The following is a 24,376-nucleotide window of genomic DNA, read 5'->3' on the forward strand; positions in this document are numbered from 1 at the left end:
AAACCAGTTGAACAACATCTCTTTTTATTCTTGCTTTTTTAATAAAACATTTTGTTAATATTATTTGGTTTGGATAGAAACACCAACAGAAAGAGAGAAAGAAGAGAAAATGTTCCCTGATTCCTCTTTTTGACCTATCTCCACACTTACTGAAGTTGTTCCTACAATGCTGTAGACAAAGACCAAAGGATCAGGGTTGATTTAAAGCACCAACACTTTGTTGTGCTCCATAAAATAATCTTGGTGAGCTTTACAGGCCAGATGTAATGATATTTCTTAGTTTGAATGTTCCATCTCATTAGATTTTTATTCTGAATTCTGGATTCTGCCCTTGGAGCTGTGCCTTTGGGGTATTCAAGTGAGTGTTTCACTTTCTAATTGTTTTCCCTGAATTTACAAGTTTCCTAAATGTCTTCAGGCAAGAGAAGCTGGAGTTAATGGTAACTAAATGTAACTTTCCTGTGACAATCATTTGAGTTAAGTTTTCAGTCTGATCTGAACAGCAAAGTGAAAAAAGCAAATCAGGGAAGAAAGTGAGGTTACACAGAAGTTAGTGCTAGAAATAATATTAAAAATCATGAATAAATTGTAACACTTGAAGGATTTTTGTTTTCTTCAACCAGAAAAATATACCTGGCAGTGATCAGTTGTGCTTACATGAGTTAATACCAAAACAATAAGGAATCTGCTTCCTTTATTCAACATGCACCAAACAAATAGATTAAAATGCATTTATTCTCTCTGATTTTTATGCAAACTACAAATTGCAAATAGAGTATAAAATAGATTCTCCCCTGTAAGAAAATCTGGCTCCTATTATGACAAAAATATAGTATTAAAGATTTCTTTTAAAAATACCAGCTTTATAAAATGCTAAGTAAAAACCTAACATCCAGTGGTTGGTTTAAAGCCAAAAGATGAAGCCAAGGATCCATTAGAAGCCTACAAGAACCTAAAGGGGAAGTATCTTATTCTTGTGCTTATCTACAGGTGCAGTGAGAAATAGTTGCTGTTCCAGGTGCATTAAAAATCTCATTTCTCTCATTTACTGGGCAGCATGAAAGATCTTTAATGCCAGGAGTGACAAGCAGCTCTAACTCTCACTGCAGTCCAGAGGATAAAATTTGCTCATAATCTTAATAAAATCAGCAGGTTGACCTTTTGGCTTGAGTTGTGTTAGAAGGATAAATAGAGTTTAGTACAGTCTGGAACCCTACTGAACCTCTAAAAGAAAATGTTGAATTAAGAAATGCAGCACATTTCAAGGATTTGTCTGTTTCCTATGAGAATCACAAGAGAAGCAATGCTGGCTTTTTCTGCATTCATTCTGAAAAGTTTTCTCTACTTAGAAAAGGTCAAGTTGCCATTTTCTGCAGGGTTTTAAATACATGGTATGTGGAATTTGGAAACTTTCCTTGTGCCACCTACAGTTTAATGTGCAGTAAACTGAAAAACCTTAGTGTGAACAAACAAACTGAACCCAAGTTGTTTGACAAGCTTTAGAAAATCTGGAGATGCATAGATGTGGCTCCATCCTTCCACTTGTTAACATGGTCTGAAATAACAGTTCTGCAGAGTGGACAGGTTTTTTCTCTATTAAACCATAAAGAGATGCATTCTTCACAAAATATGTGCTGGAATGAAAAGAATGACAACTTAGAGCTTCTAAGCTCTTCCATTTGTATTATTTGTACAGTCTGATTTTTAAAAATATTCATCAAACACACACTCATCTGATTGTATGTTGTCTTGTGTAACGTTATTTTAAAATATTCTTTAATTTAAAAAAAAAGGGATTATGTGTATTACCTGACAGATCAGCAGAATAGGCTTCTGAAATTCAGCTTGGCAAATGGAACAAATATCATCAGATTCAGAGCACTGTCTCTTGCTGGCTGGCACCCCATAGTGCTGCAAAACAAAGGATTTGCAGCAAATATTAATTTTGAGGGGGATGAAAAAGCCACTCCCAAATACCAGGACAGAAAGGAATTTGGAAGAAAGGTTGCTATAGGGAAACTTAAATCCCTCATCTGAAGGAACATAGCTAATTTTTAAAGTAGAAGCAGGACAAAAAGGATTATTTCACATCCTTTTTTCTGAAGGGATGTGCAGATTTTTTTGTGGGTGATTTTTGTTGTTGTTCAGGTGACACCACTGTCATTCAGTCAAGGAACTGAGACTGTGAAATGGGAGAATGAGTATACAGGGGTTCATTTAAAAATGCATTTGTTTATTGCTAAAACAATACAAAGGAATGGGAATGAGGAATTTCCAGAGGGATTTTCATGTGAATTGGGGTCATGGTTTTGTCATAAGAGAACTCAGTACTCACTGGGCGTGTAAAAAATATCCGTAAGACCTGCCTGAAGTTCTTCCATTGTCCAAAAAAGCTCAAAAGCTGAAATGGGAAAGAAAACTTGAGTTATGCTTAATATTTTTTTCACTGTGAACCAAAAAGCTCCCAAACTTTTGATTCCAGCACTGGAAGTCTCACTGCTGGTTGGATGTTGGAATCATAAGAGCACAGCAATAGTTCAGCCTGACCCTGCTTTAAATGTCTGAAATGTAACCAAATGAAGAATTTAGGCTGAAGGTTTTCCCAGTAGGGGCCTGGTTTTTAAGAGTGTTGAGGTTCTGAAATGAAGCACTGGAGTGCAATGGATCAGCATTATTGTCATATTTGCAATGGTCCTCGGTCCTGGAATTAAGGTAGCAGAGCATGAGGAAGTGTTGGTCATTCTTAAAGCCAAACTGGTGACATTTGGGACACATGAGCTCTTGGAGAAGCAGAGAGTCAGCAGGAAGATGTTAACTTGTTTAGCATCACACAGGATGCTCCAGCAGAGAAAATTTAGTTTCCTGGAAAATGGTGACTCTTTTAGCTGTAATTTTATCTTTATTTTTGCCAGTTGTGTGTGTGATGTGAGCACACCCATGGTAGCTGTGTCCTTTGCTTTGCAATCCCAACCCACTGCTACATAAAGATGATATTGAGTCCTGAGGCAGTTCTGCAAGGCTGCAGCAGTGAAACTGAAGCGAGTTCGGTGAGCTCAGAGGGGAACATCCAGAAATGTGTTGTGTCTGTAACCCTGCACTGATCATTCCTGCAGAAACCCACTGGAGAATTCCATATAGAACCTGAGAAGAGCACAGAGCTTTGCATACCTTGAGGATGAGGTAGAGGAGGCCCAGCAGGATGCCAAGGGTCCATCCCAGGGCAGTGTCCAGCCCCCCATGGGCCATGAGGTAACGGCACCACACTGGTATGGGGACAAACATACGGTAATACTGGCAGAGCTCTTCTAACAGCAGGTACCAGTAGCCCTGAGCAAGACATGCAAAGGAACAGCTCAAGATTTAAAACTCAAAAATGTGCAAAATACACAGAAAAGATGCATTGTTATTCTTTGGAGTAGCTTCTTAATTAAACAATTAAATGTGAAGCACATCAAAAAAAGATCAGAGGATAAGTCTCTCAACTGTCCATGTAACAGTAGCAGAATTGATTGCTGGACTGCAGAAAATCAAATTATAGTCTGAATTGGGATGGCTTGGTAAATGCCTACCTACTTAACAAGGCTGTCAGACTTGATTTCATAAGCATTAAAAAAAGTAAAGTTACATGAAAAAGGAGAATAACACAAATTTGGTCACAGGATCAGCTTGTCATGAGCCAGAGTTGTGTCCTGCACTCAGGGTTTCAAAGTGACACCAAGGCTCATTACACATACACTGTGTGTGCACATGTATAATAAATATTTAGTTTAAATTTAAAAGTAATAAACTAAGGTTTTCTTAAAATTATATTTGTAACTCTTTCTATAATGTAAACTAGATAGTGCCACAATTTCCCACTATTAACCAGATTTTCTCTAGTTCAACCACTTTTGTTGTAATGGAATTTTCAGTAAATTTTTTTCATGTTACATCACTGTAGAAAAAAAAAAATAGAGATCTTGATTATAAATCAGTATTTAGAGAAGGCAGTTGTACCTCAGAAGAACTTGTTCTGGTACATTATAAGAGATAAAAACGTCCCAAAACACCCTGTTCAAATGCTACCACATCAAACTGTACTTGCTAATTTATTTTTTCTGAACCAGCACTAGTAATTGCAATTTTAAGATAAATGTAATTGGTTTTGCCTGCCTCACCTCAGGAAGCAGATAAAAATAAATACACCACCAGTGAGTGTAAGCTTCTGAGAAAATTATTAAACCTCACTGATTTGAGAAATTAAGCTATGCATCAAATTCCTTGATCTGACACAAATATTCCTTAAGTTTATTAACAACAAAGACAATTCAGGATTATTTCTGAAGAGTCAGAAAAAAACCAGCTGTATGCATGTGCAGATCTTAAAATCTTGACAGTTCTTGTTGAGCATGTGCAAAATTTGCTGTGCTCCAGCTGCTCCCGGCCAACTGCCTGTGTACACATTCCTACAGAGCAGAAAATAAAAGGTTTGCTTCAACCCCCAACTTGGAGCCAGAAATAAACCCATTTATCCCATGATATAATACAAGCAATTGTTTCTGATCTGACTGAAAACCTTTTTTAGCACCAAGCAGAGAAGAACATGAAATCCACAGGGTTTTCTTGCCCACGGTGTAGTGGTGGATTATATACAGACATTTAATTAAAGGTTTTTCTCTGGGTAGAGTTTAATAATTAGTTACTTTTACCATAAGAGAATCTTCACAAGGAATCAAAACTACAGCTTGTTTCCTTACCTTGGATTTAAAGGACATGATAAAAGAAGGCACCAGGAGAATAAAGCACTTCAAGCCCATGAAGAGGAATTTCAGAATAAAGTCTGTGACTCCCACAATCCAAAGCACCTCCCAAAAGTTCATAAAATCCACAGTGGGGCTTAAGAAGATTAAGCTACAAAAAAAAGTATCAGAAGTTACTGGAGCACCCTATTTAGAGGAAACTGTAACCTGAGATTATCACAGCAGGTTTAATTAAAAAAGGAAACCTGGTTTACACCAAGGGGGAACATTTGCTAAGAAAATGAACTGCTGGTTGTAAATGGATCACTGAGGATCTCTGACAAGTTTTCCATCCTGGAACCTTCTTTGCTGGATCTTCATCACAGCCCCATCCTCCAGAGCTCAGTTTGCTGTCTCAGGTTGGCATTTAGCCTTTGGTTTCCAGCCAAGGCTGCAGCTACAGAATGGTCAAGGGGGAAAAATCAATTGGAGTCATGAACTGCACAGGATGCCACGTTTGGTATTCCCAAGGGTCAGAGCTGGCAGTCAGAGCCAGGAATGTTCTCTGTGGTACAGTTGTGCCATTAAATCAAGCATGGAGCCTAGGAAATTCCAGCATACTGTCTGTAAGGACAGCACCTGTTAAATTTGGCAGAAGGGGAGGAATGGAGATTAAAGTGAAAGACAAACCAATGGCACAATTAAAGAAAAACAGCAGGTAAGTGTCCCCAGTTCATGTCTGGATAATTTATGGTGGGGTAGAGGTGTTTTACACTTACCTGTGGTACAGGGCCTGAGAGTGGAAGGTGTAATACAAGAGGAGAGATGATCCACTCAGGTAGAGCAGCAACCACGTGCACTGCAGCTTGGAGCACCGTTCCTGCAAGGGATTGTGCAGACACACTGCAGTCCTTGCCTCAGAACAGGGCTGGAATCCATCCCTAACACCAGGTTACCAGGGGACTTTATCCTGGATAAATATCCTAGATAAATCCTAGATATTTATCCTAGATAAAATAAATAGATAGATTTAGATCCCATAAAATAGGAGACCTCAACGGAAAGGGAAAGCAGTACTTTTAGTATTTTCAGCCTACCAATTTCTAGGTGTACCAAGGATTTTTCTAAAGACAACCAAACCCACCCCACTCTGAAGAAACAGAAGGTTTCCCTTTGGGAGTGAACATAGAGCTGAAGGTTTAAACTGTCAACTCCTATTTCATCCCACAAATACAGTTAAGAAGGTAATCCATAACTTACATAAAAATGATTTCAATAGTCAAATCAGAGGGGAAAAAAACACCCCCTTGACTTTTGCAAACCTTGTTATCTGAGCTGTTCCCATGTACAGAAGCATTAAGACTTTACTTCTATCTTGATAGCTAATGTTATTAAGTAAATAAAACATCATGTCTATTCACATTTCTTTCAAAAATGGATTAACTTGTCAAAGTCTTGCTTAACTTAAAATATTTTGTTGCATAGCGTGATACTTACTCTGAGAAAAACCTGATTTACTATGCTTTTGTTTGCATATGCATAAGTTGTTAGCAGCCCAATTCCAAGAGAAATGCCTATTAGGAAAATAGGATCAGTTATAAACATGAAAAGGAAAAAAAAAAATCACTGAACTGGGTTAAAAAGCAGCCACTTCTAATATGTCTTTGTAATTAGAATGAATAGCTCAGACTCTCAAGCCAGGATAATTAAGCACATTGTACATATGCCAGCAAAGGAAACAGAAGCCACTGAAATGCAGTTTAGTAAATCTCTCTTTCTGATGAATAAAGCAAATAAAAATAAAGCTAAAAATAAATCGAATTACATTTCAGGCAGGGTTATTAGTGCATGGAGGGGGGGGGGGGAAGGGGAGGAGGGTCTGCTCCCTCCGAGCCGCTTTGGTTCTACTCTACCAGTGCTGTGCTGCAGGAGCAGTTTGACGCCGAGGATGAGGAGGTAGGGCAGGCTCCTGTGCAGCCACTGCAGGAGGCAGCGCAGCTCGGCCAGGGAGCTCCCGCCCTGCTCCTCGAGCTCCGCATCCTCGGGCCCCGCTGCCTCCCCGTGGCCGCGGCTCTGGGAGCCCGCCCGGGAGCCCCGGGAGCTCGGGGTGTCCCGGGATTCCGCCGCGCTGGAGCCCAGCTGGATGCGCACATCCCCGGGGCAGGAGGAGCCCTCTGCAGCCAGCCTGGCCGAGCAGGAGCAGGAGGAGTCATCGCCCTGGATGCTGTGGAGATGGGCACAGTCGGGGTGCATGGCTGCTCCTGGGCTTCCTTCTGATCTGTGTCTCCTGGAGCGGGATATAAACAGTTTAAAGAAAGAGATAAATCATTCGGGAAAATAAAATCCAATAGGTTGTGCAAGATTCTCTGAGATCCTGCCTCAGTTTGTCACACCCCCTCTCCTGTGTTTTCCCAAACTAAAATGATTTCCTTCCCTCCCTGTGCAGATCTTCCCAGCTGCCTCAGGAACAGCTAAAAGTGCAAATCAGAACCGGACAGGAGACCAGCACTGGATTGTATGGGAGAGATCTTGGAAGTGCTGCATAATTTCACAAAAATAGCAACAGCAGTGGGCCAGAAAAGGAGCAAACGCTGATGGGAAGGAAGCAGGGAGTGCATTTCCATGCATCCATTAATTGGTGAGCACTGTACAGACAAGTCCAGTCAAAAGCCAGTGCATGCTCAAAACTGAGGGCCATTATGAGATTAATGAGATTATCCTGTCTGGGGAAGGGAGCAGAACCAGGTTAGGCCATTTTCTAAAGCATTTAAAAGAGTGAAAAATGAAATGCAGCCAAATGAGGGCTGATTTGTCTTTCCTTTGGCATTTTTTGGTTGTCTTTTGGGCACTTTTTCACTTCTCTGTGAGTCTTTATTTGGATCAAATAGGGTTAAATCAACTTCTCTGGACTGGTGTGACATCAGAGTAATGATTTTGGAGAATGCCTCGAAGCTGAATTTGACACAATACTTGTCACTATGGAGTAATATTGAAACACTGAGAATTTTGATATAATCCATTTCCTACTGTTCAAACTCTTATGGATTCCTCTTTGAAAATATTTATTTCACAGCTATGTTCGCTAGGGATACAGAAACAAAGTTCTGGATGCATTTGCACAAACCTCAAATTCTTTAGCCTTTAAAAAGAAGGTAACATTAAAGAGTAGAACCACTTTAACACATGAATATGAGAACTTACTAATATTTACAAGTGCTGCTCCTCCTACTACTATTTTTGTTTTGTTGGCCAAAGATGACATCATACCTCAAAACAACCTAAATTTTCGTTCTGTATTTTTTTGCACACAAAACCGATGAAGTGGAGATGGTAATGACTAATGAACAGTGTTGCAGTGTTACTGAGATGTTTTTACAGGAAGGAATAAAAAAGATTAATTCATTTGCCCCGTTGGTGTTTTGGGTCCGGGTTCTGCAAGAAATGACACCTCGGTGCTCAAAAAGCCGGAGCTGGAGGATCGCACCGCCCCTGGCACAAACTTTCAAATCACCGAGTTATTAAATGGGATTTCAGAGAAGACTCCCGCATGCACCCAGATCTTGTTCTCCGTCCCAAATATTAACTAAAATAAGGCGCTTGAGAAAGGCCCCTTGGCGCATTCCCCGTCTCCCGGGGCCGCCGCTCCCCCCGCTCTCCGGGATCTGCCCCGCACCTCGCCGGGACCCCCGGGAGGGTTCGAACCGCCCGGAGCTCCTCAGGACGGCCCATCCCGGGAACCCTCGGTGGGTTTGTACCGCCGGGATCCCCGCACAGAGAAGGGAAGGAAAGGGTGACCCCGGAGCCGCGTCCCCCTCCCTGCCCCGCGCCGTGAGGGGACGCGGCGGGCGCCCCTTCCCGCCCTTCCCCTCATGGTACCTCATGGGGCGCCCAGCGCCTCCCGCCCGCCGCCCGCCGCCATCGCCGGGGCCGAGGGGGTGGGAGAGGGCGCGGCGGGGGGAGGAAGAGGAGGAGCCGTGAGGGAAGGAGAAGGAGGAAGGAGAGCAGTGAGGAGGAGGAGGAAGGTTTCGAGCTGGGCGTTGCTCTGGCAACGTCGCGGCCTTGGCCCCGCCATGGCCCGTGAGGAGGGCGCGCCTCCCCTCAGCCTCAACCCCGCCAAAACGAGGGGGAGGGTCCTGTTGCTTTTTATTGAAAGCCTCAATTAAAATTAATCTGGGAGGGCAATAATAAGGAAGGAAATGAAGGGATGGATATAAAAGTGTATGTGTACTGCGGTGTCATTACTTGTCGGTGGCGATTAAGGGAGTCCTGCTGTCTGGAAATTGGCTTTGCCTCCCAGGAAACCTGAGGAAAGCGCTGCCCTAGTTAATGCTGCCGTAGCTCTTGGGAGCGGCTTGGAATGAGATAGATACAGGTTTTCTTTTGAAATATGCTCTTGAATAAATTAGTTTGCGTCCAGAAATGGCATCTGTTTTCCCTGGCTCAGATATTTTTCTAGAAAGAGTGTTTAGGTATGCAGCTCACACGGAAAGTGGGACTAATATCTAAGCAGCTTTGAAAATCGGCGCTGTGTTGTTTTGAGTTAGGACAGAAATGCTGGTTTAATTCCAAAGTTTGAATACAGCAATGCTGTGGGGTCAGTAAGCCCTGGAGAAGGAAAGGATGGGCCCTTAGATGTAGAAGTTATGAAGTGGAAAATTAAGTGTTTGGAAGAGTTAAGTGGCCTGGTGTTCAGTGCCACCATCTAACAAATATTCTCTTTTATTTTCAAGGAAGTAGCTGAAAACTCTGTGTCTCTTGGAGGTAGGTTTTGAGGAGGCAATTTGGTCTACTTTTATGATGTTTTTGGAAACTGTGCCTAGAATTTCCCGACTGGAAAGTTCAGGTCACATATCCTCTGCGTTTTGCTTGGGCTGTGGCTGATGGATTGGAAGAAACCTGCGCTGGTTATTACAAATATACTAAAGTATTAAACATACTCCTGTAGGCCCTCTGAACTCAGAAGACCTTTCTCATTTGTGTAATTTTTCTTTCTAATTATCTCAATACTGCTCAGTAACAGCACCAATGCAGATTTCAGATGCCTGGCAGGAAGCACTCAAAAAATATTATGGCCATGTCCCCATCCTTCCAAGGATAACACAAACCTGTTGTGTTTGGCTTCTGCTGTGCCATATTGTTCATTCTCCCACTCTTTGCTCAGTCACTCACTCACATCATGTTTGGATTATGGAGGACAATGTGAAAAAAGTCTTAATTTGCTTCTCAAATCCGGGAGAGCAATTATAAATCTTTTATTTTTAAACAGTGTTTTATGATTGGAAATTATGCATGCCTTCTGTACATCGCTTGGAAGGGTATAAATATAAAAGATTTGTTCAGCTGTTTCTTTTTTGTAATTATAAAATGCATTAAAGTACAAATGTAGCTTTAAATCCACGTTGTTCTCAAACTGTTTCTCATTGCCACATGCACTGAAAATATGAAATTAGTTCGTGGCAGCTTATTAATCAATGGTGTTTGTTCATGCAGGTCACTTGCTGATTTATCTCCAATTCACAGCTCATTAGAAGGTGTGTAACTCTTCAGAGATGTTGTTATTTAACAGGTATGTTTTCCTAGTGCCATTAATGACCTCTGGATTTAGTAACTCCTGACACAGGAGAGATTTGGGAGATTATTCACAGAAAATTGGAAGTCTTTTCCCATGGGCATTGGGCACATTAGGTCATGGAATACCTGGTGATAAATTTACCAATCTGTGTTTGGATTCTACTCCCAGGACACCAATAAATTTCAGAGTGCCCAGGCACATTTTCAGGTGTTTATACACTCAGAAGTGTCCCAGACTTTCTCATCCTCCCAGGAACAGGTGGTACCTCCTTAATTGGTGCAATTAGCACTTTCCATCAGTGTGTACCTGCTCTTCCTGGGGTTGTTCAGTGCATGAAAACTTTGGAACAAACTCTGATCCTTGTGGAGCTCTGCCTGGGATGCCCTGGCAGCTCAGTATTGACCTCTGCAGCAACAGTTCCTCCCTCCTAGAAGTTGCTGAGAGCTTGTTTTATGGGCAGAAATATTAGAAGAATATATTTTGTGTCCTAAAGGAACTCTGCAGAAAACTGAGCAGGTTAAGGGATTACCATCTTCACCTTTTGTGTCACCTTTTTTTCATCAGAGGGAGCTGGTGCTTTAAAATGAGGTGTGCAGCATCATCTGGGGTGGAATTTAAAGGAGTTGATCTCAGATACAGGGAAAGCAATTTTAGTTAATGATATGATAAAAAAATGGGCTTTTTGGTGAGAGTCTGTAGGATAGCAGAATGTCCTGAATATTCAAAGGCTTTATTGGTTTGTCTTCATTTTACCCAAAATGCTGCTTGAGCATGGAAGACTTCTGCAAAATTAAGAGAGTTTAGTTTAAACTGTTTGAAGGATTTGAAAGTCCTGCCAAGAGGCTCAAATAACCTTTAAAATCCAAATGTTTCCTGAGCTTTGAGTGCTCCATCTTTTCAAAACTGGCTCCTGCAACTCTACAAGCCCTGACTTCAGTTTGTGTTTTGAGCCCAAGCAAACAGCTCCTGTATCCGAGACAGTGAAGAACAGCCCTGAGGTGATGGCTGAGTTTCACTGCTGAACCCCGATCCTCCAGGCTTTGTCAAGGAGACTCGTGAGGAATTCGAAGCAGATATTTTTGTGTTGCAATGACATCACCCCGTTCCCTGAGGTTTCCAGAAATCTTACAAGCCCTCTGTGTAGGGCAGCCTGCTCATTCCTGTGAAGTCATTCTAAACTGAGGGTAATTCCTCTGCAGTGCTCTCATGTCATTGTTCCAAAGCTGAATTAGATCCCGGAGTCTTGTTTTATTTTATTTATTTTTTTTTAGGCGAAGATAAAGCCTTGAATGAGAATCAGCCGGCGGAGCCACAAAGGACAGCTGCAGTTTTTGCTCCCTGCACAGGAGGGTGCTCAGCCTCTGTCTTTATCTGCAGGCAGGAGCAGCTCCCGTGCTCATCAGGACCAGGTGGAGAAGCCGTTTCCTGAACCGGCCTTTGCTTGTAGTGACACTGGGGGATCTGTTCAATCCAGTGACTCAGAAATTATTCAGATGTGCAGGAATTTCGGGAGGTGTGTGGTAATTGCTGCTCTTAGGGCATTACGGAGGTATTTAGGTCAGAAGATGTAATGATCATGACGTGGTTATTCTCTAATGGGTGTCCTTAAAGGTGCCAGAATTTTCAACAGGATCTTTGAAGTTTCTCAGAATTAGGGGTTTTTTTCTCGTCTAATTTGCTCATCTGAACGTGTGAATCCCCGTGTGGATCGTTCAATTGTACAATGAATTCTCATGTGTGTAAACATGAGGGTATTTACCAGGAAGGAGTAGATGGGTTTGTTAATTTATATTCCATTTGTAGTACCTGCTAGTAGTTATAATATCCTTAATTATTCTGTATTTTCCTTGTTAAATCAAAGAACATCCTGAGTTGGGAGGGACCCACTGGGATCATCCAAGTCCCACTCCTGGCCCTGCACAGGACAGCCCTGGCAATGCCACCGTGTGTGATACACAGTACATTTCATGTTCCAAACCCAAATTAATCTCCTACCATAACCCATAAAATGGAATTTGACTCTCTGTTTACCTTTTCAGGGATCAAAGAGGGGTCCTGGATGTTGTTGTCTGGTCAGGTTTTAGTCAAGTGAGTTTTCTGTCTGAAAGCAATTTGTCAAACCTGTGTGTTGTACAATATTGCAGCCCTCTGGGTGCACATCCAATTTAGTCACTGAGGAAAGACAGTTTTGTTTTTAAAAAGCAGATGTCTGGAAAAGGAAATATCTCCTTTCAGACCTTTTGGAATAAATGCAAACCCAGAAATGTAGTAGACAAAATCTTGTTTGCTGTGGTGAAGGGGATTCATCCCTTTAACATCAGGACATAAATATTTGCTTCATTTCAGTCAATATTTACCTCACAGGTCAATAAAACTTGTTTTGCACTTCACAGAGTTAATATTTACTTGCTGTTTTTAGCTTGGTGACAATATTTTAAATTCTCTTAAGGATGTGGGGGCCTTTTCTACTTCTCTAACAAAAGATTTTATTTTACCAGAGGTGTGTTCGTTTATTAGGAGGTGTTATCCATGAATCAGACCATGTTTGTCATGTAATTAGATCATCCAGATTATGCCTATAACACTTTACAAGTATGAAAAGGATTTTTTTTTGCTTGAAGTTGACTAAACATCTTACCAAATTTAAAAGTAATTGCTTTGTCTGTAAAATCAGGCTGTAAAACTTAAGACAGAGGCGTTAATTTAGAAGGTAGAGTGAAATTAAAGTACTCCTTACTCTGAAAATTATTTTTGTTTTGGAAAGCAACCACTAACTTGAACTTTTGTTTCTGTTCAGCCAAAGCACAGTGGCCAGGCTTGTCTGGTTTAGGAGGAAATGCAGAGATGAATTTTAGAGATGAATTTTTGACCAGACCACGTTTGCAATCTACAAGTTCATTTCCACAGAAGAACTTCCCCTGTGCCTTCCGTGTTTCTGTCCCAGCTCTGTCAGTAGCTGGGTGCTGTTTGCAGTGCTGAGGTGCATTGGAAGCTGATCCTTGGCTTTCCCCCTGCCCCAGCCTTTGTCTGCAGCCGTGGGTGAGGGCAGGCCCAGCTCCTGTGCCTGCTCCAGGGAGATAACGGGGTGCTTGTTCACCACGGCTGTTATCTCCCTGCCATGTGCCCCGCTCCTGCCTGCTCTGCTCAACCCCAGCCCTCAGCAGCTTGTTTACATTTCTGTCACAAAAAAAGAGACCCCAAACATCTCCTCAGAATGGGGGTTTTGTGATTGATACAATCAGAGATGAGGGTGAGGTTATTTAATGGAAGTCTTGAGTTGAACTAAAATCTCTGAGCTAAATCACAGCACACCCATATCCTTCAAGCTGTCAAACAAAACATCTGGTTATGATAATCATTATCTTAATTGAAGAGTTCTAGCTCATGCCATGCTTTTCTTCATTAATGGAGAGAATTAATGAAAGAATACTTAGGAAAGTACTTAACTATTTAACTAAGAGCTACTTCTGAAGTGAAACACTGCTGAAGGAATACTGGAATTCATCTTAGCCTCCTAGATAAACTTCCTCCTGAAGAACTTCACCAAGTTAACCATTTTTCAGCCTCCAATGCTGCAGTACAAATGTGCTTCCTTAAATCTGGCTTGCTTGCAGACAGAGTCTGACACACTGGATTTAGTACAGCTGCAGAATTAACATTCAGAACTCCCATGCTGCACAGTTTCCCCACGTGTTACATAAAAATGCTGTGCAGTTCCTGTCTCCAAAGCTCCTCTCTCAGGGCTTTAGCTGCCTGTTTGCCTCCCCTTTGGTTGCTGTTTTCATTTATACAAATCCAATTTTACACACTCACCCCAATTACTGTTCATTGGGAGATAAATATTGTAAATTGATAATTCTGCCAATATTGGCTTAACATTCAAGGTGTGACAGCTTCAGAACATATTTTGAAGGTTTGTTGTGTTGCAGGTGAGGGGAGGAAATGTGGTTTTCTTTGAACACCTGAGCTGTAGAGCTGTGATGGTTTGGATGTTGTTGAGTTTCAACATCCACAGTTTGGGATCCATCTCTATCTTGTTTAATCCTTCAAGGTAGAGAATGGCTTAAATTCCATCCCCAAATTTTCAGAGTTTGTCATCCAGAGACTGAATTTAATTCTGGAAGGTTTTGGGGGAAATAACTGATTTGATTTTGAGAGTAGATGGATTTTAAAGTAAAATTTAGGTAAATACCATCAGGAATATCTCCTCCTCCTCCTCCTCCATGACTTTTCATGGCAGAAGTAATTCTGTTATTTTTGTATTCTAAAGAAATATTTCCTAACCTTTATTTTACAAAATTCCTTTTTAGCAACCAACTAAATTTTTTGACTTTCATCAGTTTTTCAGCCCAGATTTGGAAATCATTCCTTCCCTGTTTATCCTAATGGTCCTTCCCCTGCAGGAGAATCCAATGGAGTCAGCAGTGAAGGATGGACTGGGAGCAGTGTGAAATTCTTGTTGCTGTTGTTGCATCTCCTGACAGGAGAGCAGAGCCACAGAGGAGGAAACAGCATCAACATTCTTCATAAAGCAGAGAAAATAGGTGCAGGCAAATCCTTTAAATTGAACTCTAATGAAATTATTGTTTATGGCCCAGCTTCTCCCTTCCATCCAGAATCTGTCATTTAGGTGATTGGGCCAGCAGGTGCAAACATAATTGAATTCAGGGAAATAAATAAGGAGGGAGGCTGGGGATTGTTTGCTAAAAAGAAGACATCTAGTTTACTAATTAGGAGGATTTATAGGATGCTGCACTTAAAAAATAGATTATTATTGATAGTTCATCCTAATCATGAGAGTTACTTTATAGTTTGGGGTTTCTTCCAGCAGTAACCAGGAACAGCAGCCCCTCTGCTCTGGGCTCTGTTGTTTGCAGCTGGAAACTTTCTGAAAGGCTGCACAGAAACAATATTGTCAATTTAGAGAGGAGGTAGCAAAAAATGTGTGTTACATCTGTCTTTGAATTAGTTACTCAGAGGAAAAAAGGTGGAATTGTTTTTAATGATAAGAGCATAAAAAGTTATGGGACTGTAACAAACTAAGATGGAAATTGCTTTTGATATTCTCATCTAAAGGTATTTTAATGGAAGTCAGAGGTAGATATTAAACTAAAATATTTGTCAGTGGACACTGCTGAAGTGCAAGTTAAATATTTTTAAATTTCATTTATTTTAAAGGCAGTAGTGCTGATAACACTGGCACTTAGGTCAATATCATTTCTCATTAAAGTTCTTTTAACACTCACAGCTTTATCAGTTACCAGCGAGCTCATCACAGCAGCCAGGTATGAATTCCACATTTGCCTTTATCTAATTCATTTCTCCATCCTGCACTTCAATAATTTGAATCTGAAGTATATCAGGAAAACAGAGTTGTTTTCTTCTCTTGGAGAGCTCAAGCAGAACTATTCCTCACAAAGAGGAGCAAACAGCCAGGCTGAATTACCATGGAGGATGCTGCAGCTGAGCTTGTAAATATTATTTTGATAGACTTACATTTCCTTCTGAAAGGAAAGAGCATTAAGGAATATTTTGAAAATATAGAAAGGGAATAATAGAAAATAAACCCAAAACCAGTAAGATGAATTTGGCTCACCAGCCTTTTTGCCATTTCATGTCTATCATTCATTTTTGAGATGTATCAGTTATATCAAGCTGAGGCCAGTTCAGTTTTATGTGCCTGTAAAATGGAGTGGATTCACCAGGATCTGGCCCATTCTCTTCTGTCACCTCATATTTCTGTTACTGGGTCTGTACATTCTATTTTAACAGTTTGGAGAAAAAGAAATGGAAATTTCTAAGTAAATATTTTTACATTCAGTTACTCCATAGAGCTTCTGTATTGTGTATTGCTCCAAGTAGTTCATCATGATGAAATGCAATGCTGAAGTAAAAGAGTTAATTAAAATTTAGATTGGAAATTGAAATACCAAATGGATCCAATCTGAGAGTTATGATTTCAGGTTTTCTTGTGCCCAGCAACAAATAAATGAATACCCAAGGAGTGGGACAGCCATGCACTCAGCAGGAGCTATGGAATAAAGAATCTTTAATACAGAAATGTGCACTTTGCTTTTGGCAGGGCTGTTCTGAGAAGGGCTTTATAATGCCCCAGGAGACTGGATTGTTCTGGATTTGGGAGGAACCAGCAGGTCTAGAGGTGTGAGGATGTATTTGCCATTCCTCAGCTGCCTCAGGAGGTGCAGAACTTTGCTCCTACACTTCCCTCTGGGTGCAGGCTGATGTGTCCCATGGACAATCCAGCTTAGTGTAAAAATGACTTCATTTTGCTTCTGATTTAATTGCAAAATCATTCAGCATTCGTGTGTTTTCTCTGTGAGTAATCCAAATTTAGATTTCACTGTTGGTGCTACCTGGGTTTTTTTGTGTGTTTGTGTTTAATGCAGCTGAAAGTTATTATGTAAAATGGGTAAATTGGAGTCTTTAAAGGAGCTGCCAACTTGCATTTGCCTGAGTTACTTCAGCAGTGGAGAGCAGAGGAAGAATTCCAGACACGTCATCCTGATTTCACAAGTCTGCAGAGATCTCAGAGTGGCCTTACCCATCTGTGTGAGTAGTGAATAACTCTGTGCTTGTGTTCCTCACGTGTGTGCTGCAGCCATGGCACCCATGGCACCCACAGCTCCTCTGGCTGGGCAGACTGGCCATGCCCTGGTGGCACAGCAGAGTCCTCAGGGTGGGCACAAATGGGCACTGGCACCCAGAATCGCCCTGCAGTGATTGATTCACCCTGCAGGACTTCCTCTCTGACCTTCCCCCAAAACACAAAAATTGCCATCTGAACATTCCTGCTTCTCTGCTCAGGGACAACATTTAGCTCATGTTTAAAGTGTTCCTCCCAAAACTTGACATTTTTCTGTGTTCACTCAGCCTGAAGTGACAAAAGATGGGAAGGAGAGGAGAATGGGAAGGGAGACTTTACTTGCTCTAACCTTGGCTTCCATACAGAGAAAGCCACCCTTGTGTCTGGGCTTCCACACCAAGGCACCAGCCTGGCCAGGGATGTTGTTCCCAGCTCCCTGCTCTGAGCTTTGTTGTTCAGTTTTGTCCCTGGCACTGTGGGACAGATTTCCCCTGCTCCAGAGTCCCCTCAGCACACACAAATTCACCTTTCAGCTGGGCCCTACAAATCAAACCCTCCTCGTGGAGCAAACCCACATTCCCTTCCTTGTTTTCACACTCTGTACCCATGAAGGGTCCTCCTGGATCAGTTCTAAAGGGATAATTGTACTACTTAAATATTAAGCAACCAAGTTCTTTTTTTATTGTTAAACCAATATTAAAGTAGGACAAAGCTGATTTACAGTTTATGGCAGTGTATTCCAGAGTTGGTGTTGCAGCTGATGTCCTGCTCCAGCAATATTGGCACTGCCAGGAGGCACAGAAATGGAAATTTTAATCAAAAAAACTTTATTTGAGATCCACTTCAGTTCAATGATAAGTTAATCTTGCCTTGTGAACTCCCAGGCTGTTAAAAAGGGCAAATGGCTGCAGTGTCCTCTGAACAATTCAAACCCTATTTTTCATCAGGAGATGATTCCAGTGCCCTGGAATTGGAAGTTGGGTGTCTTTTCCTCACAGATTGTTATTTAATCACTATATATTAGCTTTCATTGCCCTTTTGATAGATTTAGGCTCATAAACTTCTCGTTGACTAGATTGAATTTACCACGATGTTGTTACTTTTTATGAAGAGAATGAATCAATAGCAGATCTGTTGGTTTGCACTGAATTGTTTATTTTAAGGGATGTTTAAACTTTACTGAGAGAAAATGGAAGGGCTGATGCCCAGTTCTCCTCTTTAATACTCAATATTTGGTAACTCTGAGCACAACCAGCAAGTGCTGCACACACTGTCCAGAGATCCAGGGCCAATAATATTTCCTAACATTCTTTGAAATGTAAAATATTTTGCAGTATTCCAAATTTATGGCATTTAATACTTGCAAATTACTTTATTGTTGTAATAGAAGGTTTTTGTTTCATTACTAGGGAATATTCCAGAATATAACTGTTTTTTTCACTGAAAATAGTGACTTTGTCTTAAGAATGTGTCTGATATCTGCATATACACACACACACACACATATACATATGAGGAAATTAATCTGTACAAACCACTTGGCTTCATCTATGAATTTGAAGCACAGTATTAAGAAATAACACTATTCACTTTATCATTGAATTTTAGGGATTCTTGCTTTTTATTTTTTTTGCTCTTTGTTTAATAATAATTACAACAATCTATTAATCAAGTTCTACATAGACAAGTGCAAAACTGTGCCTAGTTGATCTAAAAACTTGGGAATTCTTACATCAGTGTAATCAGGTGATAACAGCCCAGAGTTTGTGCTTGCTGAGGGATTTATTTGGATTCACTGTTGCCTCCATGAGCTCCCTCCCCCCTTTTTTATGCATCTTTATTTTTGTATTAAGTGGTTAATTAAATCTGGTCAGGTTAACCTTTTTTGATGATTAGAAGTAGGAATCTCAGGCACTGGAAAGCAAATCATTTTGGGTGGAACATCTTGTTCTTGTTGGAATAATTATCTTTGTTTACATTCACACATCATTGCTGCCTTGAACCAGACATCTTTGGGGAAAGAGGGGCAGTGCCCAGAGCAGGTTTCAGAAATTATAAATGTACAGAAATTATAAAGGAGAAACATTTCCCTTCCTTCTCCTCTATGAGCAAAACAGGGAAACAGTTTGGATTAATAATCCAGAATTCCAAGTATTCACAAAGAGCTGTAATTTGTTGTCAAATAACTTTTAAGAGCCAAACCTCCAGGCTGCCCAGCTGAACTGAGTGCTGCTTCCTCACTGAGAATTCTTCAGCAGCAGCATTCCAATATTTTCCTGGTGGAGTATTTGTCATTCTTTTCCAATTATTCCTGTTATTATTTTGTAACTCTATTTGTCTTTGTTCTGTGGCCTGTTCTTTTTTGAGTGCTAGTGAAAGCCTCTTGGCATTTTCCCTGTCCTTCTCCTTGGTTTGAGATTTACTGCCAACTCCTCTTCCCTAAAGCCTTTTTTTCCCTTTTTCTCCATGCAATGGGATCTTACCTCCATAAAACTTTTGCTTTTATTGGTCATGGAGGAGTGATTTTATCCCAGAAAAATTCTTCAGCCATCAAGGTGGGAAAGAGCAGAAGGAGAGATGCCAAAGTGACCTCCTGGCTGATTTTCTGGTTCTTCTTTGGAAGAATTTGACAGCTCAGTCAAAAGATGTTCATTCTGAGGATTATTTTATTTTGAACATGACAATTTTTTAATGAACTGTTGCTTCTCTGGGGCCAAATAGTGGGATCATAGGAGATCTGTAAGGCCCAGGAAGAGGGATAGTAGGAAATTAGAGAAGAAACAGAGTAAAACCACAAAAGATTTCTTGGTACCACTATAAACCCATCATATATCTGTGTGAATTCTCTCTGCCTCAAAAAGGAGATGTTAAAAGAGCAAAAGCTGTAGAGAAGGACAAAAAGTGCAATCAGAGATAAGGCAGGTGTGGGGAAGGTGAGCTGTGTTCCCATGTTCCTTCTACAAAGGCCTCCAAGTCATTTAAAGCTGTAACTTTCCTTTATGCAATTCCTTTTCTGATTAAAATGGTCTTCTGTAAGTGATTCTGTGATACATATAAATATTATGGTTATCAGTCTTCACAGTTAAAATAAGGCTTTTTTCTTTGGCAGGAGGAAGGCTATACATGCAAATTCACATTCCTGAAGCATTCCCACTAACTCTGCCCTTCTGTTCTGGCAGAATGAGGAAAAACTGTGGGGTTTGTATTTCCTTTTATTTGTTTCTTTATGTATCCTGTGCTCTCTGATTCTCACTTATTTCTTATTTCATTATCTTTCCTGTTCTTTTTCTTTTTTGTGGCTACACTTGTGGCTGCATTTTTTCTTTTATTTGTTTGCTTTGCCTTGGACTTTCTCCTAAATCCTCGTTTTCTTTTCAGCCAGACCTGGATAAACACACTGAAGCATCATTTTTCTCTCCTTCCATTTCTACTTCCCTTCCTCTTCTACTTCCATATCTTTTTCCCTTTATTATAATTTTCTCCTTAGCATTTTTTGATGTTTTTCTTTCCCATGAATTTTCCTCTCCTTCTTTTGATATTTTATACTTTACCTCAGTGGAGGCTCAACAAAGATTTGGACATTTTTTCCTTAATAGTGCAAAACTGGATAGGAAACCACCTTAAAAATGTGTGGGACAAACTCTGTCCTAACTGTCCTGTGGCATGAGGATGTCTGGGAGCAAATAAATTCCTGTTTAGCAAATTTCACTTCTCCTAAAAATTCAGGCTCCATCCTTCCAGCTGGAAACTGGATCATAGAATGGGTTATTACAAGCTGTTAAAATGTGAGACTGAGGAGGGGGAATAGGCTGAAGTTATTCCATGGATTGTTCTGTTCTTTGTGGGAGGCTGTTAAAATAAAGCAACAGTATAAAAGATGAATTATACAATTTAATGTAAAGCTGTTGGAAGCCATTAGGATATTTCTTCCTTGATTGTCTAACATTTGTGTACTTTTTTACAAAGTTTTACATTTTTTGGTTCTTTCCGAACATTATGAAAATTGTACTGAGAGGAGTAAATTCATCTGCATAAAATTGACTGCAAAGAGCAATTAGTCCTTCATTAATATGCAAATTTGGTCCAGTGCAGATTCATCTATATATGAGGCTTAAATATGCAAGTCAGTCTTGCTGTGCAAGAAGCCCAGATGCTTTTATTTACTTTGAAATTGAGGGATTTGGTTAATGATGTTGTTGACAGGAAAACTTGAATAAATTTGATGATCACCATCTTTCATATTAGACGAGGCCCATGGAAAAAAATTACCGAGTAAAATACCAATTTTATTTGGTAATTTCCTATTACCAATCTTGTAATAAAATGTAAGATAGAAAGTAATAGAGTTAGATTTCCTAATGTAGTTATCCTGAGACTTAAACTGCTCCCCAAAGATGAAGCCATTTTTCTTAAACTTTGTTTTTCCAGAGGGTAAAGACATCTCCATAAGCTGTATGAATAACACACTGCCTGGAGATTTAATATTGGAAACTTGGTTCTGTGACTTGGTGCAGTTGGTGAGAGGATGTGAGCCTGGGAATGAAGGAGCAGGAGCTTTGGAAATGGTTCTTTGTCATCTTCCATGATTTATTTGTAGGATCTTCTCAAGAATTAGTGTTGAGGCCTTTGCCCTGAACCTGTGGAACACCCTGGAATCTGTCTGAACACACAGCCAATTCTATTTGGATCACCCAAGCTCCTTAATAAACAGTTTCTTTAATATCTTTAAATCTCTACAGCCCTTGGCAATGATACTTTCTTCCTGCTGGCACCATAGGCTGGCTCAGAGAAGCAGGGTTTTCCTCCCCAGTAAATCCAAGCTGTGGTGTGTCTCACCTCTCTCCTCTTTTCCTGCCCCACAGTTCCTTTGGCACAGCCAGGGTTCATTGCCCTGGTTTTGTCCAGCATCCATCACTCAGCCAGGAATGGGAGCAGCTCCTTTGCACTGTTCAGTCTTGATTCACCGGCAAGATCCCACAGGTTTCTCCTCCTCATGTTTCTTCCTTTTTTCTTTCTCTGCAGTTCCCTCAGCCCTAAATTTAGCTTTGGCTTAAGCAAAACTGGTCTTTGACTTCAATCATGCCCATTTTTTCCTGGTCTTCTGTCTTGCCTGAGTGAGGCATTGGCACTTCCAAAAGAGCAGAGAAATGTGGTTTAAATGGACTGAGCTGTGGGGTAATTTATAAAGCTCTGGTTGTAACTACCTGAGGACAAATTAATAGATGAGACCATTTGATTCCTCTGACTTCCTGGCACAGCTGGTTGGGATATAAATCCTCACAACAGTTGGTTCCCAAATCCTTCATGTGCTGCACCAGGCAAAAAGTTTCTATGACCATGTTCATTTCCCAAAATTGTTCATGCGGTCTTGCAGGTGAATGCAAGAGCAGGAAAATGAAGATGGAATTGAGAGTCTGGGGGGAACAGAGGTGAGGTCTGATAGCCTTGTAAAGGCTCTGGTTATCCTACAGGGGAATCTGTGGTTTTTACCATCAGAATGAGGCACTGACAGTGTCAGAAGGGAGTTTATTTGCAGTACTGAATAGTTTAGGAGGTGATAAATTGATTAAAAGGTGAAACCTTAAAAACCACACTATCTGCTGAGACTTAAATAGCCTTTACCTGTGAGAACACAGAACTGTTGGGCAGTTTCTGGTATTTTTCAGCACCATCCACAGCAATCTTGGCTTTCTAATCTTGCTCCCAAAAGAGGAAAATATTAATTTTGAAGTGTATAAACAACAGGCATCTCAGCACAACCTGAGGTTGTCTCCTATCAACTATGTAATCTTTATATTCTAGATTAATAAACACTTCAGCCTTGGAGTTTATTAGTCCAAAATATATTTATTACCTCATAAATTCAAACCCCCTCCAGTTACCATCTAATTAAACTGCAGCGCTGTGCATGCTATCTTTGGGGATGTATTAATAATGGAATTATCTTGTGAAACAGTAATTACATACTTTGTGCATTCTTTGCCACACTCTTTCTTCAGTGTCTGTGTGATGAGTGGGGCACACAGTGCTCCATTGTTTGGAGCTCCTCCAAAGTCTCTGTGTATCCAAAGATAAGCAGATTTTTTTTTTTCCCTCTTAGTAGAAGAGGGAGAAAAGTTTGTGCATTTTTTGTACTCAGGAAAGAGCAATAGCACCAGCCTAGGAACAGTTATGAAACATGATTGTGCAAGTGATTTTAGCTCTTGCTTTCTCCTCACTCTTTGAGGAGATTACTCTCAGGAGTAAAAGCTCCTTGCAGGATTTGTTTTGTTTTTACTGCAACTGCCAAAAGGTGAAGACAACCACTTTATCTGCAGGAGAATATTCATTTATGGCACTTCACTGGTGATACAGGTTTGAAATGGGAAAATGGGCTTAAAGCCTTCTTCAGGAGAGATTTACTCTCAGCTTTCTCCAGTGGTAAGTGTACTTGCTGTATTCTGATTTATAAATGTATTATTGACTCTGTGCTTTTGCTTTATAAGGTTGTCCCCCACCTTCTGCTCTGGATAATTTGTATTGACAAGAATTCTTGTGCTCATTTTTCCTCCCTTACTGCAGAATTGGGTGTCTGAATCCTGCCTGGTGTTCCCTCCCTGCATGGAGAGAGGCACGGGAGGCAACACCTTTTGCACATAACTTCCCTGCAGTTTTGAAGTGCCTTATCTCTAGTTCAAGTACATCTGTTGAGCAACAGTGGGAGTGTGTGATTCCTGTTGACACAGGCTCTGCTCTACCTGACAGGAGGGGGGTTGATTGTCCCTTGTGCTCCCTTGTGGCTTTAGGATCCGTGTGCTGTGTTCTCCTGCCTTTGGTTTGTTCCCTGCAGTTGCTGTGCAGGGTCTGCAGGAGAGGAAGGGCACTTCCCACCAATTTCCTCCCTGAATCTTTCAGATCTTCCCAGCACAAGTTTTGCCTTCTCCCTGGTTTTCTGCTCCACAGGTCCTGATGTCTGATGCCAAATACAAAACTGAGTAGTGGTCCCTCACTTCACACAAAGGGGTTTGATTGAACTTCCAGCTGCAGCTCCATCTCCACTCCTGTCTTGTGATTGCAACTTCGTGTTTTACTTGCATTTTGCACTCATTCAGGGGCCAAGTTTTCAAGCCTTCCAGACTTTGACTTGTTTGATTTCACTGCAGAATCCTGCAAGGATTCTGTCAACAGCCAGGCCAATGTGTCTGAAAACACATGGCATTTCCAGTACCTAAAGCCTGGTCAGGTGTGAGTATCTCAGTAGTAAGAGTGACTCAAACTTGTAGCTTTGATTTTCAATAAGACACTATTTGCTTTATCCAGTAATTTTCATCTGCCAGCACTCAGTTATTTAAATCAGACTGTTTTCATGGATGAATGTTATTCTTTGGGAATAAAGAATGCCTGACAAGCTTCTGTAGTTCAGTGAATAGATTTTTGTAAACCACGTAATGAAATGTAATTATTGTATGATATATGTTTTACAGAATCTCAAATGCCTTTATC

The 24,376-nt window shown here is 40.8% G+C and overlaps 1 protein-coding gene and 1 long non-coding RNA gene across 2 annotated transcripts; one reads left to right on the forward strand and one right to left on the reverse strand.

The window, feature by feature from the left end:
- Window positions 1-7: 7 nt before the first annotated feature.
- Window positions 8-8,646, reverse strand: RNFT1 (ring finger protein, transmembrane 1). Its single transcript, XM_059487126.1, has 9 exons — window positions 8,595-8,646; window positions 6,632-7,005; window positions 6,216-6,292; window positions 5,498-5,598; window positions 4,737-4,890; window positions 3,169-3,327; window positions 2,336-2,401; window positions 1,810-1,911; window positions 8-1,634 (listed from the first exon to the last, which is right to left on the reverse strand). The coding sequence occupies exons 1-9, from the start codon at window positions 8,597-8,599 to the stop codon at window positions 1,500-1,502; spliced, it is 1,173 nt and encodes a 390-aa protein (XP_059343109.1). The 5' UTR covers window positions 8,600-8,646; the 3' UTR covers window positions 8-1,499.
- Window positions 8,647-8,886: 240 nt separating this feature from the next.
- LOC132082745 (uncharacterized) lies at window positions 8,887-12,680 on the forward strand. Its single transcript, XR_009419854.1, has 4 exons — window positions 8,887-8,936; window positions 9,449-9,479; window positions 10,209-10,284; window positions 11,562-12,680. It is a non-coding gene; the product is annotated as an uncharacterized LOC132082745 (long non-coding RNA).
- The last annotated feature ends 11,696 nt before the right edge of the window (window positions 12,681-24,376 follow it).

This window comes from Ammospiza nelsoni, chromosome 21 (genome assembly GCF_027579445.1).
Source record: "Ammospiza nelsoni isolate bAmmNel1 chromosome 21, bAmmNel1.pri, whole genome shotgun sequence".
NCBI lineage: Eukaryota > Metazoa > Chordata > Aves > Passeriformes > Passerellidae > Ammospiza > Ammospiza nelsoni.

What these genes read in the sequence shown, in the direction of transcription:
- RNFT1 (XM_059487126.1), bottom strand. An exon ending in GCTCCTGCAGCACAGCACTG is followed by an intron (nt 6,293 to 6,631) that starts GTAGAGTAGAAC and finishes TTTTCCTAATAG; the next exon opens with GCATTTCTCTTGGAATTGGG. An exon ending in TAAATCAGGTTTTTCTCAGA is followed by an intron (nt 5,599 to 6,215) that starts GTAAGTATCACG and finishes AATCCCTTGCAG; the next exon opens with GAACGGTGCTCCAAGCTGCA.